Genomic DNA, 15,911 nt, shown 5'->3' on the forward strand with positions numbered 1-15,911 from the left:
CAGGTCTTTATAACTATTTAAAGTCCTCTTTACATCTAATTTTGCCTGCTGAGAGGCCTCCCAAGTGTTCAATGCCTTCACTTCTTGTAGGAGACTCATGTCATTCCAAGTAGACTCAGCTCAATCTACTCATTTAATGAGATATTGCTTTTTTCTCTGATAGATTCATTCACCTCAAATTTCCTCAATCTCAAACTCAGATCCTTTCAGAATCTCTATAGTGAGTGACTGTCAGTCAGTTTATCTCTGACTAGGTAGAAAATCTATCACTGCAGCATATAGAAGCTTTACATTAAAGATATTGAGAATGTCAGATGAGACATTCAGTCAGTAAGCATGAGATTCTATCTTTTCTAACACAGTATATTGATTGTATTTTGCATTCAGCTTCTTGTACAGATAATTAGTTCTTATATTCTCTAAGCTCAACCAGATTTTATTTTCAGATTGAAAGCTTGAAGCTGAGTCTCTTCATCTATTCATGTAGTTCTATTGAGATTACTGAGCATCTGTCATTTTTACTTGAGCTCACTTCAGCACTTCACAGGCCTTCCTCATATAATCATTCACAAACTCAATGAGATTATATGATGTTTTGACAAGGAGTGCATCAGCTTTATTAATGAAGAAGACATGGAAAAGATGTGTTAAAAAGAATAAGCTCACATCTGTTGAAACAGCATCTTTATTATTGATGATCAGCTCTGTCAGAGGGAGTCATTCACATCAGTCATTCTGTTAAAAGCTAATATACTTATATAAATAGATTTTCAGAGTCTGATTCATTCACTCTGTAGCTCTGTCAATCTCTGAGTGATAAACTGTGAAGAGTTGTCTCTTAATATCTAATTTCTCATACATTTAAGTTCAAAACATGCTTGTGAAAGCTGATCCTCAATCTGACAATACTGCCTTAGAAATGCCATATTGAGAGATGATGTTGTGAAGGAATACTTTAGTCACTATCTTTGCATCAGTTTTCTTAACTGCTTTTAATATAATCTCCTTAATTAGTCTGTCTGTTAAAATCATGATGTTTGTATATTCTTTAGAGCTTGATAAGTTTACAATAAAGTTTATAGAAAGCTTCTGTCATATATGTTTAGAAATGAGAAAAGGATTAAGCAGTTCCTGACATTGATCTCTTCATGTGATGTTTGATCTGCAAAGATGATAGTTTTTAATCATTCTTCTCATATCAGCAGCATAGTCTGATCACTAGAACTCATGTCTTAGAACTTCTGCTGTTTGCTCTTGCCCAGGATGATCAGTAAGAGATGAGTCATGAGCCTTGTGCACTAATCTGGTTTGAAGAGGTTCAGAGTCTAGCACTCATTTATAATTTCAAAAGAATAGCTTCTCATTCTCATTTAAAGAGTACTTAGAGATGAAGGCCTTAATGCTGAGTTCAGAAGAAAATCTGAATCTTCTCTCATAAAGAGTCTGCTTCAGATGCTGCAGAATTTTATCATTTTTATGAGCCTCATTCTACTGAGCTTGAAGAGACATCTCAGGTTTCACACTGGCAGCAGTCACTCTTAGTTTTATTCCAGATGCCAGTGTATTAGACTTAAGTAGTTGAGCTTGCCTCTGCTTGATTCTCTCATCATCAGCACTCTGTGACATATTCTGCTCTCTTTGTGATACAGTGTCTGGTTCAGCATTCAACTTCCCTGACTGGTAATCAATTCTGAAGTTGAATTGATATAAAATATCTATTCAACATAGCTGTCTTTTATTTAGTCTGTGTATAGTCATGAAGTATTCTAGATTCTTATGATCTGTGAGGATCTTGAATTTCTTTACATTTTATAGCTCAGCATCTCATTTTTTTTTAAACACTCAATTATTGCTAATAACTTCTTATTATGAATCTCATAGTTGCATTCTGCAGGTGAATACTTGTGAGAGAAGAAGGCATATGAGTGTAGAATGCTCTGCTCATCATATTGTAGTAGCACTTCTTCTGAGACATAATATGAGAAGTCTGTTTTCAATATAGTCTTATAGTCAGAGTCAAATTGAAGCAGGATCAGAGCAGAGATAAACAATGATTTTAGACACTTAAAAGCTTCCTCAGCCTTGCTTATCCATAAAAAAAAAACATTCTTACATGTAAGAATCATCAGTGAGGTCACAATCTTTGAGAAATCCCTGATAAATTGTCTATAGAAATTGACAAAGCCTAAAAATCCTCATACACTCTTAAGAGTAGTAGGTGTTACTCATTTCAAAACAGCTTTAATCTTCTCTGAATCTATTTGTATACCCTTGCCTGCTTCAATAATGAATTCAAGATATTTTGTGCTGTTCATCTTGAACTCACTCTTTCTGATGTCTGCCTGCAGGCCTGCTTCCTGTAAACACATAAGCATCTTTTGTACATGCTCACAATGCTCCTGTAAGCTTCTTGAGAAAAATATCAAAATGTCATCTAAGTAGACTGAGCAGAAGTTGTCTAGATATTTACATAATACTCAGTTGATATATTTTTGAAATGTACTCAGAGCATTAGCCAAATCAAAGGGTGTAATTAACCACTTAAATAGCCTGTATTTAGTTCTAAAGACTGTCATCTACTCATCATCTTCCATGATTCAAATTTTGTGAAAAGCTACAATAATGTCCAGCTTAGTGAATTATTTAACTTATTCAATTTACTGTAGAGTCTCACTGATTAATGATAGAGAATATCAATTCTTTCAGATGATTTTATTAAGAGCTTAATAGTTCACATAGAATCTTAGCCCACTCCCAGACTTCTTTGTGAATAATATGAGAGTGGTCATGAAAGAGTTGCTCACTTTAATAAAACTCTTATCTAAATAATCTATAAGAGTCTTTCACAAAATCAGTAGTTTCTCTTGAGATATATTATATAATAAGCTTCAAGGAAATTGTTTCACACTATCATCAGTCTTTTTAATCAGTTTAATCTTATGATCTCTATCTGAGCTATGAAGTGGGGGTAGAGTGTCAGTGACTTCCTTATCAAATATATTCAAAAACTCATGATAATATTTAAACAGCTTTTCTCTAGAATTAATCTTTGATTTCACTTCTAGAGTCTTTTGAATATTGGTCAAACTGACAGTGAAGATCTTGATGTTTCACTTCTCTTGAGTGCTCACAAGCCTAAAGAAGCTTATGACAGAGATGAGAATCATGTCAGCTTTTGCATTTGAACTAGGCTCTATCTCTATGCCACTCTCTTCAAATCTCATAATTCTTTGATGAGGGATCATGATTGCCTTTTGCTGGGCCAGCCAGAGGTCACCTAGATATATATCATGACTATATAATTCATTCACTACATAGAGAATAGCCTGTTCAGTTACATGACCATTTATATCAATTTAAATGCCAGTCATCATGCTTGTGGAGAGTCCTATAGAGTCTTCAAAGCTGGTTATTTTAACAGAAGGAAATTTAATACACAGGAGCTTATGCTTATTAATATAGAATTGAGAAATAAGATCATAGACATTACATTCACTGTCTATCATTGCTCTAGTTGAAAAGACATTATCTACTATAGCATCAACAGTGAAGGGTTTGAATATCATCTTAAATTTAAATCTTCTTCATTGCTTTTTCATAAGCTTCTTATTTTGCTTCTTCCAGTGTCTTTTGATTATAGCTACTCTTTTCCCAAATTCTTGCTTATATTCACATTGTCATCATCCAGTACCAGCTTGGAGATCATTTTATCTATTGTGAGAGTGACAGAGTATCTGGAAGATTTGAATGAGCAGCTCTTAATGATATGACCTCTGATTCTGCATCTCAGACACAGGCCTTGCTCTCTTTATTGATTAATCTCTGTATGATTTATCAATTTGACATGACAGATGCTTGGGGTCACAGCATCAGTAGAGAGATTCATTAGATCATCAGCAGAAGCTTGAGACCTGTTTCATCAGTCAAGGACAGCATGACAAAGTAGAGAGTGTGAATTAGATATTGTATGATCTGAAGAAGATCTGCCCTCACAACATTTAGATCACTGTCTTAAAGTCTTAAGCTCAGAGAGTTGATGATCAACTAATCTAAGCTCCTTGCAGTAATTCTCATAGAGAGATGATTCTCTTACATCCATCATGCCTTCCTTCAGCTCAATGCTTAGAGTGGATTTCAAATACCTCTTTTTAATGTGATCATCTCATTCATGACCATCAACTTCCAGCAGTAGCTGATTAAATTTGAGCAGAAAGTCAAAGAGAGCTCTTCTACTCTGTCATAGATTGTTGAGCTTTTGCATAGCCTTTTTCTGTCATGCAGAATCACTAAAAAACATGTGTGTCTGCTTCAGTAAGCTCTCTATCATGAAGTTGATCTTATTTTTATTATTCTCAATTCAGAGGTAAACTCAAGCTGCTGCCATTTCTTCCAGTCTTGAGTACACATATCAAGCACATTTCTCATTATTATCTAAAGCTTTGTCATTGATCTTAAGTTTTGATTGAAGCTTTAGCTCTCATTGAGAGTAGTGCTTCAGATTAGAATCATCATACTTCTTAGAGTCTGATAGCTTAGTCTTTGATCTTCTGACTGCAATGAGTGATTGCAGATTCAATTGAGAGAGAGTTGATGTTGAGATGTTCAAAGCTTGTTATAGATTAGCTATTTCAGCTTGCTGAGCTACTATTAAATTTCTGTTCTCACACTGAATCTATTTCTGCTGTTGGAGAAAGGTCATTCATTGTTGTTCAAAGCTGCTGGAGGCGTCCCTGCTCATTGCTTCATGTTGATTCATTTGTGTATTCATCATACAAGTCTGCTGCTTTTATCTTGTTCAGCTAGATGTTTTCAATATTGCTCATTTATTTGTTAGCATGATTGCTAACTCAGTCTATTCATATATCAGTGCTATCACTGAGCTTCATGATACAGAATTAAGACTCCAGTGGCCTATCAATGAAAGGTGTGAAGCAATTTGTAATGTAGAGGATTAAGCTCTAAGAACTAGAGGCTAGTCCTCTTATATAACAAGGATGAATTGCTTGGGAAAGGGAAGAAAAGAATGAGATGAGAACACAAGCTTAAGCAAGCTCACGTAGCATGATCACGTGCGCATGTGCAAACAATGGCTAGGCTGAGTCAGCCAGCCAGAGCGAATCTAGGGGTTCAGCCCCTTATAGTATAAAAGACAAGACTTGAGAAGATAAAGTCTTCTAGTTCCTTGAGACTTTTTGCATTAAACTCATTTGAGAGTTTTTGAATTGGTGCAGGATGAGATTTGAAAAGAGTGAAATTGACACTAATAGTATGATCTATTGACTCTGCTCTATGCTGCTTGCTCTTAAAGATTTGAAGTTCTACACTAAATGTATTAAATTATTATTGTAGTTTGATGATTTTTTTGTATATCTCTTGCTGTTCTTGCTCTTGTTGAACTACTTGAATCTCTTCATCAACTGATGTAAGAGGTGTTTCAGTGTTTCTTTCTGAAGTAAGACTTAGTGATTGTTCATAGAGAGTTTTTTCTACACACATTTCTTCATTAAATATTACATATATGGTATCAGCTTATAAATTACATTTTGAACTCATTGTTATAGACTTAATAGGTAATCTTTCTTAGAGTGGTTAGAAACTGTGAGAACACTAAGGTGAATGAACTAAGTATTAAAAGAAAGTGTGAGAAACTTTATAAATAAGATTGTAAAAGGGGAGATATATAGACACTGTAAGTGCTATAAAAGAAAGAGAATAGCAATAGATGAAATATATATATAGAATTGAATAGTAGCTAATCACTGAATCTCTCAAAGAAACTTTAAGGATTTAAAAAGTTTATATATATAAATAAGTAGTAATAGATTTTATCTTTAATCTTTTATGAAATGAGGAATAAGTAATGCAGTAATCTGAATTCTCATGAAGTGCTGATTCTATTCTTTAGAAAGTGCTGATGCTAAAGAACTGATTTTTGAAAAGTGCTGATCTAGGTTAATTCTGAATGCTGAATTTTGAGATGATGCTAATTCTCTAGGAGATGCTGATTCTAAAGTGCTTTAATAAGCAGTATAAAGATAATATAATTGATAAGTGAATCATCCACATAAACAAGTCAGTCACTTTTTATCTCATCTCAGAACAACATCTTTATCATCAAAAATATCAATCACATAAGAAATAAAACCTCTACTCAGAAAAGAAGACTTCTTTTAGTCATTTAAGTATTTAAAAATGATTTAATTTTAAGTGTACAAGCTGCAGCAAAGCTGTATGATGTTTCATATTTCATTCTAGATGATTGAGTATATGATTATACAACATATATTAACACTCTCTCAAAGAATCAGAAACTTAGTCTTACAGAGGAAAAATTTTTTGTTCAATGAATTCTGATCATAAATGAATAAGATAAATCTTTTCAGATTGCAGCTGTATAAGAAATGATCAGCTTTCTTCTTGTCAGTCAAGAATTCAATTCCTCACTCACAGTGAGTGAATGCTAAGTATGAAACTTTATCAAGTGTTATGATTAGCTAAAACTCAAGTTTTCATACAAGTATGATCATCAGTGAGCTTTATGTGAAAATTTTGAGATTATCTATAAGTGATTTAAGCTCATATATAATACTATTATAAAGTATGAGATCCTGGAAGATGATATCTATAACTTTAATGAGACTGAGTTTTAAATGAGTGTAATTGAGATTGTCAGAGTGATGACTAAATATGAAAAAGCTGAGAATTCCAAGCTTGTACAATCTGAAGATCAGAAATGAGTGACTGTTATTACTGAAGTCAATGCAATTAGCTGAGTCTTGAATAAAATAATTATTCTCAAAAAAAAAATGCATCAATCCTGCAGGTATGAGACAGAAGAACTACTATATGACTGAGTGATTGAAGTTAGTGAGAATAGCTAGACCACTGATCAGCTGAGCTTATACTGACTAAAAGAGATATTTAATAAGAAGACCCTATCTCATATGTAGGGTAGATATTGACTATTGATTCTAAACTGATATTAAAGCTATGTTTTAGCTGGATTTGATCAATTTTGCACTGAGAATCAGATCATTGCCCTCTATATATCATTAAATTCCTCTTATCTTCTTCAGTCATTAGATGTTGGCTGCTTCTCACTTCTGAAAACTGCATACAGACAGTAGATAAAAAATCAAATATGGCTTAGTATCAATCATATTGACAAGGAGGAGTTTTTATGTCTCTATCCTGCAGCTCAAATGCAGGCTCTGACTGAGAGTAACATCAAAGCAGCTTTAGAACTGCTGAGCTGGTTCTATATAATTCTGAGCACGTTCTCTCACAGCTTAATATCATGATACATATTTTCACCCTCTTAAGAATCTTCTACAGTTTTCAGGCCTTTTGGGCCACGGCCATACCATATAATATACATCAATTAGAGCAGCAGGCTAAGAAAGTTAAAGGATATATTAATCACTATATGCAGAGCTTACTCAGTTCAATCAATCATGCTCTAAGTTAGCTGATAAAGAGGTGTCAAATAACAATGCATAGTGCTGCTATTTTAGCAGCTGAAAACAAAAAGTTATTAACAGCTGCAAATATCAAATAAAAGAAAAAGTGAGAAAGAAGCTATATGTACATAGCTCAAGAGAATGCTTTAAGAATTAAAGAAGACTTGAATTGTATATGAAGGGTCAATGAATAGAAGCAAAGGGTAGTTGAGACTGCTAAGTCATGACCACAAAAATATGCAGCACCATAGTATAGTATATATAGAATTATTGAACATATTGCCTATACATGCTCTAAGTATATAGAAAATAATTTATAATATAATTTGCTAGTTTTTTTTTATAGTTGAAAATTTAAAGGTATTGTTATTGTATAGTGAGGAGGAAAGTAGTCAACTCAATTATGTGGTCAACTTGCTTATCAATTACATTAAGTGCTTTAATAAGTGAGTATGAAAACCTAGAGGATCTGATCTTAAAGTGCTTTGATAAATAGTATAGTAAGCAGTGTGAGGATAAGAAGCTAGTATAAAGAGCTTTAGCATCACAATCAGTCTGATTTGAGAAACTAAAGAGTTCACAGTCTGTTATAATATGTTTCATTTCTCTATTAAGCTGTTCATTTGCTGGTCAAGTTCACTCATTTGCTTTCTCTACTCATCTTATTCTACTCTAACCTCTTATAAAATATCTCTTATCTCATTCATAAAATCAGTAATCTTTTGATATATCTGATCTGAATTCTCTTCAATTACTACAAAGAATTATTTCTTTAATATAAGATTTTTTGATATCATATTTCTTTTAATCAGAGTCATCATATCTTAGTCTGATTTTTATAGACTATTAGACTCTCTAACTGCTTTTAACATTTTTAGCAGTCTTCTCAGAGGTTTAAAAACAAAAGTAGATAAGAATTTTCAGAAATTTTTCATCTAAAAATCTATTTTAAAAAAAGCAAGAAAAGTATTTGATCTTAATATTATATTATAACTTCAATTTAAGTGCAGATGAACAAATGTTCAATTGCTAGCTAGATAATTTATCTGAGTAAATACTAATATAATGTTTAAAAAATAAATTTAAAGAAAATTTTATTTATAAAACTATTTTTCTTAATAAAGTTACTAGATAATTACTATATTTATATGTTATTTATATATAAAGTAATTATAGAGTTATTTACTGTTATCTAGATAGTTGCAATTACTAATTATCTTAGTCTATAATGTGTATACTATCAAAAAGATTAGATATAAATCTGTTCTACATTATTACAACTAGTTACTGTATAAACTAGCTACTGTTCTACTTAAATTAATCATATTTATCTTCTTTATCAATTTATTTTATCTTTCACTTACTGTATTAATCAAATTTTTTTCTTATCTTACTTATAATCTAACTAACTTTTCAAAAGTTCTTTAATATTTAAAGAAATTATTGTAAATAATATTTGAATTAACTAACTTATAAGTAAATTTTTTATATTTTTATCTTTACTCTTATTTTTATTATTAATCTTATTTTTATCTTTATTTTTTAATATTTTAATATATTTTTTATTATGTTTCTATTATTCAGTGCTTGTGAGATTTGAGTTTTTAAATCAATAGTATTTAATAATATGCTCTGTATTCTTATAGTAGTAATATTGACATTCATCAAATTATTCAATAATTATATTCACAGCAGATGAGTTAAAATGAGCTATAGTGATAGTAATATAAGTAGTTAATTAATTTATCAATTCATCAATATTCAGATTTTAAATAAGATTCTACTTAATGATATAGAAATTATTCAATTTCATTCTAACTAATTTTTATTATCAATCTTTTAGTTCTAAAATAAATAGATTATAATAAATATTCTCAGCTTAATTTTTATCTAGAAATATAAGTTTTATCTTTAGCTCTCAAAAAGTTATAAAATAGATATAAAAATTATTATTTTTGAACTATAAATCTATTAATTTTTTAATAATTTGAAAATATTCTTCTGTATGAAATATAATATTGTGTTAAATAAGATTCTTTTATATAGTTACTGTGAGATAAAAATTTTCATTCAGTGATTTTATAGTCATGTACAGTTGCATTTAAAAATTAAAAGATTCTTATATAAAAAAGTTTAATTTTCTTATTCTAAAGCTCAATTTTCAGAGTAACTATAATAAAAGATGCTGTTTGTTATTTATTAAAAATATCTTTTATTTGAATCAAATAAGCATTTATAAGAATAAAGTTCTTTTATTTTAAATAATTAACTTCAGTAAGAATAATTATATATATTTTTTTCAATTTAATCTTTGTATCTTTGTGAAATTCATCAACTCTATTTTTGATAGAATTTTTAGTAGTATTTGACAAAGAATCTGAGTTTTTTTCTAGTCTTTGTATGAGTATTTTTATCTATATGTTCTGTATTTTCATATATTTTATCATCATTTGTATTATATTCATATTACTTTTATTTGTATTTATTTTATCTTTTTGATCAGTTTTTCCTCTAGACTCAGAAATAGATATATTGTATTCATCTCTATTCATATTGTTGCTTGCAGAGATATTCAATAATTCTGCAGTTAATATTCTTAAAAACATCTGTTATCTTCTCTTATTTCAATGTTTTTTTTATGATAAAAGCTTTTAAAACAGTCACCTTTTATCAGATTCTTGCTGCAATTCAATGATGCAGTCCACACAAGACATTTTATATCTCAGATAAAAGAAGAAGAAAAAGTAGTGTGCAGACGACTCTTCAAAAAAAGAACAAGATATCTAGGCTCATAACCTGTTGGACATCCGAAGTGGTTGTACAGGTAGCCTATCTCAGGGATGCTATATACTTCTGTGTGGTGCACTAGTCCATAATAGGAAGCCTAGGCTCCAAACAGTAAAGGAGGAGCCTTACTAATTAGCTTGGGTGGAAACCTTAAAAACTACCTAGGGCCAATTAACTAGTTAGCTTATATAAGAGTAGATAACTACCATCCACAGCAGCGGCATTCCAACTTTTAACAATCTATGGCCACATCCCACCCACATCCAGCACGACCAGCAGCAAACTGTTGCATTGTCACTCAAGATTCTTCCATCATGAACCTGCTAGACTTAGCATAGCAAGATATGCCCTCGACTCATATAATGGCCGAGCTTCTTCATAGACGCTCTTTTCCCGCCCTGCTCTCCCCCTCAGCCGAGATGCGGGGTCTCCTCTCGGCTCCCCGCGGCCTCTCCCACTCTCGACGGCGGCGACATTACCAGAGTTCTGCGGCATCTTGCAGTATTTCAAACAGTGGCAGTCAAGCAGTGTCTTCGTTGACACCTCCATCTTCAATACCCTTACCATCGCAGCCGCCATATATTCCCCCTTCATCATTTCCCATATCCCCCTCTCCACGGCTGTCCGCTCTAAAGAAGGCAAAACCATTCTCCGACTTTTTGACCGATACCTTCAACCGCCAGCATGACTACCTTCGCATTAGCATTACGGAGCGCTGCAACTTACGGTGCCTCTACTGCATGCCGGAGGAAGGAGTTCCCCTCTCGCCACCGACTCACCTCCTCACTACTCCCGAAATTGTATATCTGTCCTCCCTTTTTGTTTCTCAAGGTGTCACTAAAATACGCCTGACAGGAGGCGAGCCAACTGTCCGAAAAGATATTGTTTCCATGATGCAGCAGATAGGAAACCTACGGCGGGATGGTTTGCGGGAGCTGTGTTTAACCACCAATGGTATTTCACTACATCGCAAACTAGATAGCATGATTGAAGCCGGTTTGACTGGTGTCAACCTGAGTTTGGATACGTTGGACCCGTTCCAATTCCAAATCATGACCCGCCGGAAGGGATTTGAAGCCGTCATGAAAAGCATCGACCGAATCCTGGAAGTGAATAGACTTGGTGCTGGGATAAAGCTGAAAATCAACGCTGTGGTTATGCGCGGATTAAACGATCGAGAACTTCTCTCCTTTGTTGAGTTGGGGCGAGAAAAGCCGATCGAGGTCAGGTTCATCGAGTACATGCCGTTCGATGGGAATAAATGGAGTCAGGGGAAAATGCTACCCTACAAGGAAATGCTTTCCATCATTCGGGAGAAATATCCCAACTTGGAGAAAGTCGCAGACCACAAAAACGATACGAGCAAGACATACCGTGTGCCTGGATTTGGAGGGCGTGTCGGATTCATTACGAGCATGACTCACAACTTCTGCGGGACTTGTAACCGCCTGCGCATTACCAGTGATGGGAACTTGAAAGTATGCTTATTTGGAAATGCTGAAGTTTCGCTAAGAGACATGATACGAAAGGAGAACAACGGGGAACCGATCGATGACAAAGCGATGGAATCACTCGGTCTGTTGGAGTCCGCTCGAAGAGCTCGTCGAACTGAACAAGAAGGTGCATTTGTCAACCAGCGAGAACTGGACCTGCTTGATATCATAGGTATGGCCGTCAAGCGGAAGAAGGCAAAACATGCTGGCATGGGAGAATTGAAGCATATGAAAAATAGGCCCATGATTTTGATTGGTGGGTAGGATTTTAATATATATATATAGCCATTTGAGAAAGAACTTTTTGGTGATATGTGGCGTTCTTGGGGGTGCCATTTTTGGATCATTTTGGATTCTTTCCGTTTTCCTTTTTGGAACAAGACTTTCATAGAAGACGTATGTGGAATTTGCATATGTTGGCTCAATGTCTTTGGTTTCTTTGAATACCATACCCGTGTTATTCTTATGATACAATGGAGAGCTTATCATTTGCACATTTTGTATTCCTTGCTTGAGAATATCTCATCTGTAATCACTCAACGGTGCTAATAAGGGGTTTCACCAGATGAACCTGCTATTCCTTTCGATAATGATATGCAAAACATCCCAAGAATGGTACACATAAGAAAGCTATTGGCGCGTTCTCCCTGGTCTACAGTCCCTACGCATTTCCTCCCCACCGCTTCGCCTTCTAGGGCCCCTTTCCGTCTATATTCGACTCAACGACCCATGGAACCAAGCAATCTACGAACTACACCCAATCCGTCTTCAAAAACTCCATCAACCTCAATCCCAGATCTACCCACAACCTCAGACCCGTCCCTCCCGCACCTCACTCCATCCCAAACGGTCCACATGACCTCCATCTCTCACAAGGCGGAAACTACCCGCGTCGCCACGGCAGTGTGCCGTGTCACCTTCTCCAATCCAAAGCCCTACTCCCTTCTCACAACGGCGGACGGGTATACGAAGAAGGGCGATGTGCTGTCCGTCGCGCGGATCGCGGGGATTATGGCTGCCAAGCAAACGGCGGATATCATCCCACTGGCTCATCCGGGTCTTGGTATAACGGGCATCGAAGTTGATATCCAAGCCTGCGTGCCTGAGAATGTGATATCTTCCGCGAAACCAGAGCGTAATAATTCCGTTGTTAATGGCGGGTCACCACCAACAGTTACAACGACTGAGGATTTAGTTAAGTCCTCCTCCTACCCCTATGGTAGTATCCTGATTACCGCGACGGTGTCATGCCATGGACGTACTGGGGTCGAGATGGAAGCGATGACGGGAGTGATGGGTGCGGCACTAACTGTGTATGATATGTGCAAGGCGGTGGACAAGGGGATGGTGGTGGGTGAGGCGAGAGTGGTGAGGAAGCGGGGCGGCAAGAGTGGGGATTGGGAGTTGGGGATTAAGGTGGATGATGGAGGGGAGGGGGAGGGGCAGGAGCGGAGGAAGGTATTGGAAAGTTAGGATTGCTATGTGGATGACAATTTAGATCCCGTTGTGTACACTAAGTTAACTGTGCGTTGTGAGAGGCACTGCACATAGTATGACCTCACCCTTACATTAACCAATCTTCATTTAAGAAAGCAGTTGAAAATATCCTCAAAACTTAAATACAAAATGTTTCTACCTTTTCACAAACCGGAAGTCAGTGAACGCACAATCAAAATTTATGTACCAGATGTGATACACGGAACGCACACTGATTATCTCGCTTATACTTTACCAGATTAATCCTTCATATCCTCATCATTTTCATCCTCCTCACTTCTCACAGAAGCAACATCCTCCATCTCCACATCACCACCTGCCGCCCGTTTCTTCCGATCCTCCAATCGACTCCGCTCAACCAACTTGATCTGCTCGTCCTTCTGTCTCCTCTGCGTTTTCACGAATGCTCCCAACGGCGTAGTTTCCCACTCCACATCCTTCAGGAACCTTTCAACCTCTGCTCGTTCCCTTGGAGAGAATGTCACTTTTGACCGCTGCTCCTCGATCCAGCGACTATTCGCCTCAAGCTTCTGCACAAGCAAAACGACCATTTGATTGACCTTCGTATTCTTGTTTCCCGACGTGCGAGAAGATACCTCCTTCAACCAGCGCTTGAGCATGACAATTACGGGCAGCGACAGTTCCGGGAACGAGATATTTTTGGCCCATAGAACGAAGAATTCCGAGAAAAGTTCTGCAACTTCAAAGCCCACGCCGTCTTGGTAAACGCGGGTTCGTAGGTACGATTTTGGAGCACGGATGCTCGTGGCGAAATCGAGAGGGCGGAGGGCGCTGGATTTAGGTGGTTTTCTCATTTCGACGGAATTGAGGACCTCCAAAAGTGCGGCTGCGAGGGGGATGTAGGTTCCTGTTGCAAGGGAGATGCGGAGAAGTAATCGAGTAAGTTGGAAGCGGAGTGGGAAGTATTGCGCTGTTGGCATTAGGCGCATCGCACCTAGGGTGATCTGGACGACAGGGTAGATAAGCGGTCGTAGAGGGGATGCCTTCCCGGCGGTGGTTTCCGCCACTGAATCGCAGTGAGACGATAAAACTCTCGACCAAAAGTCCAAGGAATGGACGTACTGCCAGTTGTATATGGTCTTGTAGGAGTCTTTTGATGGACGAATGATGCTGCTTCGTAGATGCACCGCTAGTTGTCTGATAAAGCTAAAGCCCGTTGTATAGGAGACATTCTGATCGATTCCCCAAATCTCAGCCGCAGAGTTTTTGATAAGATTTACGCCAGCGAGCGTGTGCACGGTGGTATTTCTACTACCCTTAACCACTCCCTCATAGGTTGTCTTTAGAACTGAAGATTGGATTCCAGAATCTCCAGTTACCATCAGGCGGCGGACGATGAGAAACGCTGTGATTCGGGTGGCTTCAGTGCTGGCTGAATCGGACCAGATGCCAACAACGGTCTTGAGAATGGCTTTTAAGAGTTTTCTAAAGGGAAGAAGATATGGAAGCATAGGCTCAATTGATGCCAACGTCAGCTTCAAGGCGGCTGCGTCGGACAGGTTCGTAAGAAGTTGATGGACGGATGATGCGTGCGACTTGATGAGGGGAGTCAACGTTTTAAATTTCTTGGACTCTAGAGAGACTCTGACTTTCCCACTCGTAGTCTTTTTTATGGGTAGATGGTGATTTAAAACTTTAGGGACGTATTCCAAGGCCGTGAGAAAGACTTGGTGGTAAACACTTGTATCTGAAATGGTGTATTTCCGGTCCTTTGAATCTTCCTCGTTCATGTAGGCGGCTGATCTGAATGCCAAGACTGCCTGTCGTGTTGCTCTTAACGAATACTGCTCCGTCATTGATTTCTGCCATTTTTTAACCATTGACAAAGTAATCGTATCGTTCGAATCGTCATCTTGGCTTGCTTTGGACGCCTTAGCTTTATTCTTTTTCTTCACAGGGTGGGCTTCTTCTTCTTCACCACCACTAAGTGCATCGATCTCAGCAAAATCCCAATGGTCTCCAAACTCCAGTAGCTCCGCATCATTCTCCTTCAGATATTTATAGAATTCAGGGTCTTTATCCTTTAGGGCTTCTAGCTGTTCAAGATGTGCGTCTAAATCACCAATGTCACTCCCTGCAGAGGTTGCATCGCTCTGTGGCCCGTCATTTTCTTCGTTATCGATCTGTGTCGAGAATTCCTGATCATCTTCTCTTCCCTCTACCTCATCTGCCCGCTTCCTCTTCCCAATCTTCGGGGGAACATCCTTTTTAGAGGGCTTATTTTTCATTTTAGGAGCAGCATCGGGTACATCAAATCCACCAGCAAAGAAGTCATCCACGTTCATCTCAGAAAATGCATTCTTCTGCTCGTCTGCAGCAGATTTCCGACCACCAATACCATTCTGCTGGATCTGTTCACCCTGCTCACTTTCTGCTCGGCCATGTATTCGTGTGGACTGTTGTTTCTTTTCCTTCAGACGGTGTCGTTGCTTGACCTTGGCGAATTCCTTGCGGTGCTCGATTGTGTCCTTGAGATGCTTCTTCTCGAACTTTTTAGTGGCCTTTTTCGCAGAGCCTGCCATGGTTGGGAGACTGAGCTTTCAGTTTGTAAGCCAACCAATGCGAACAAATATATGGCATATGTTTACATACCCCGTTGTTGTTGGTATTTCTCTCTCTACCCAGACAAATGGTAGTCTGTTGTCGTTTCTTT

General features: G+C 36.8%; 2 protein-coding genes across 2 annotated transcripts; one reads left to right on the forward strand and one right to left on the reverse strand.

The window, feature by feature from the left end:
- Nucleotides 1-10,609: 10,609 nt before the first annotated feature.
- PAAG_08545 (molybdenum cofactor biosynthesis protein 1 A) lies at nucleotides 10,610-13,213 on the forward strand (the record flags this gene model as incomplete). Its single annotated transcript, XM_002789502.2, has 2 exons — nucleotides 10,610-11,996; nucleotides 12,306-13,213. The coding sequence occupies 2 exons, from the start codon at nucleotides 10,610-10,612 to the stop codon at nucleotides 13,211-13,213; spliced, it is 2,295 nt and encodes a 764-aa protein (XP_002789548.2).
- Nucleotides 13,214-13,476: 263 nt separating this feature from the next.
- On the reverse strand, nucleotides 13,477-15,780 carry PAAG_08546 (nucleolar complex protein; the record flags this gene model as incomplete). Its single annotated transcript, XM_002789503.1, has 1 exon — nucleotides 13,477-15,780. The coding sequence occupies one exon, from the start codon at nucleotides 15,778-15,780 to the stop codon at nucleotides 13,477-13,479; it is 2,304 nt and encodes a 767-aa protein (XP_002789549.1).
- Between the last annotated feature and the right edge of the window lie 131 nt (nucleotides 15,781-15,911).

This window comes from Paracoccidioides lutzii, assembly GCF_000150705.2.
Source record: "Paracoccidioides lutzii Pb01 unplaced genomic scaffold supercont2.37, whole genome shotgun sequence".
NCBI lineage: Eukaryota > Fungi > Ascomycota > Eurotiomycetes > Onygenales > Ajellomycetaceae > Paracoccidioides > Paracoccidioides lutzii.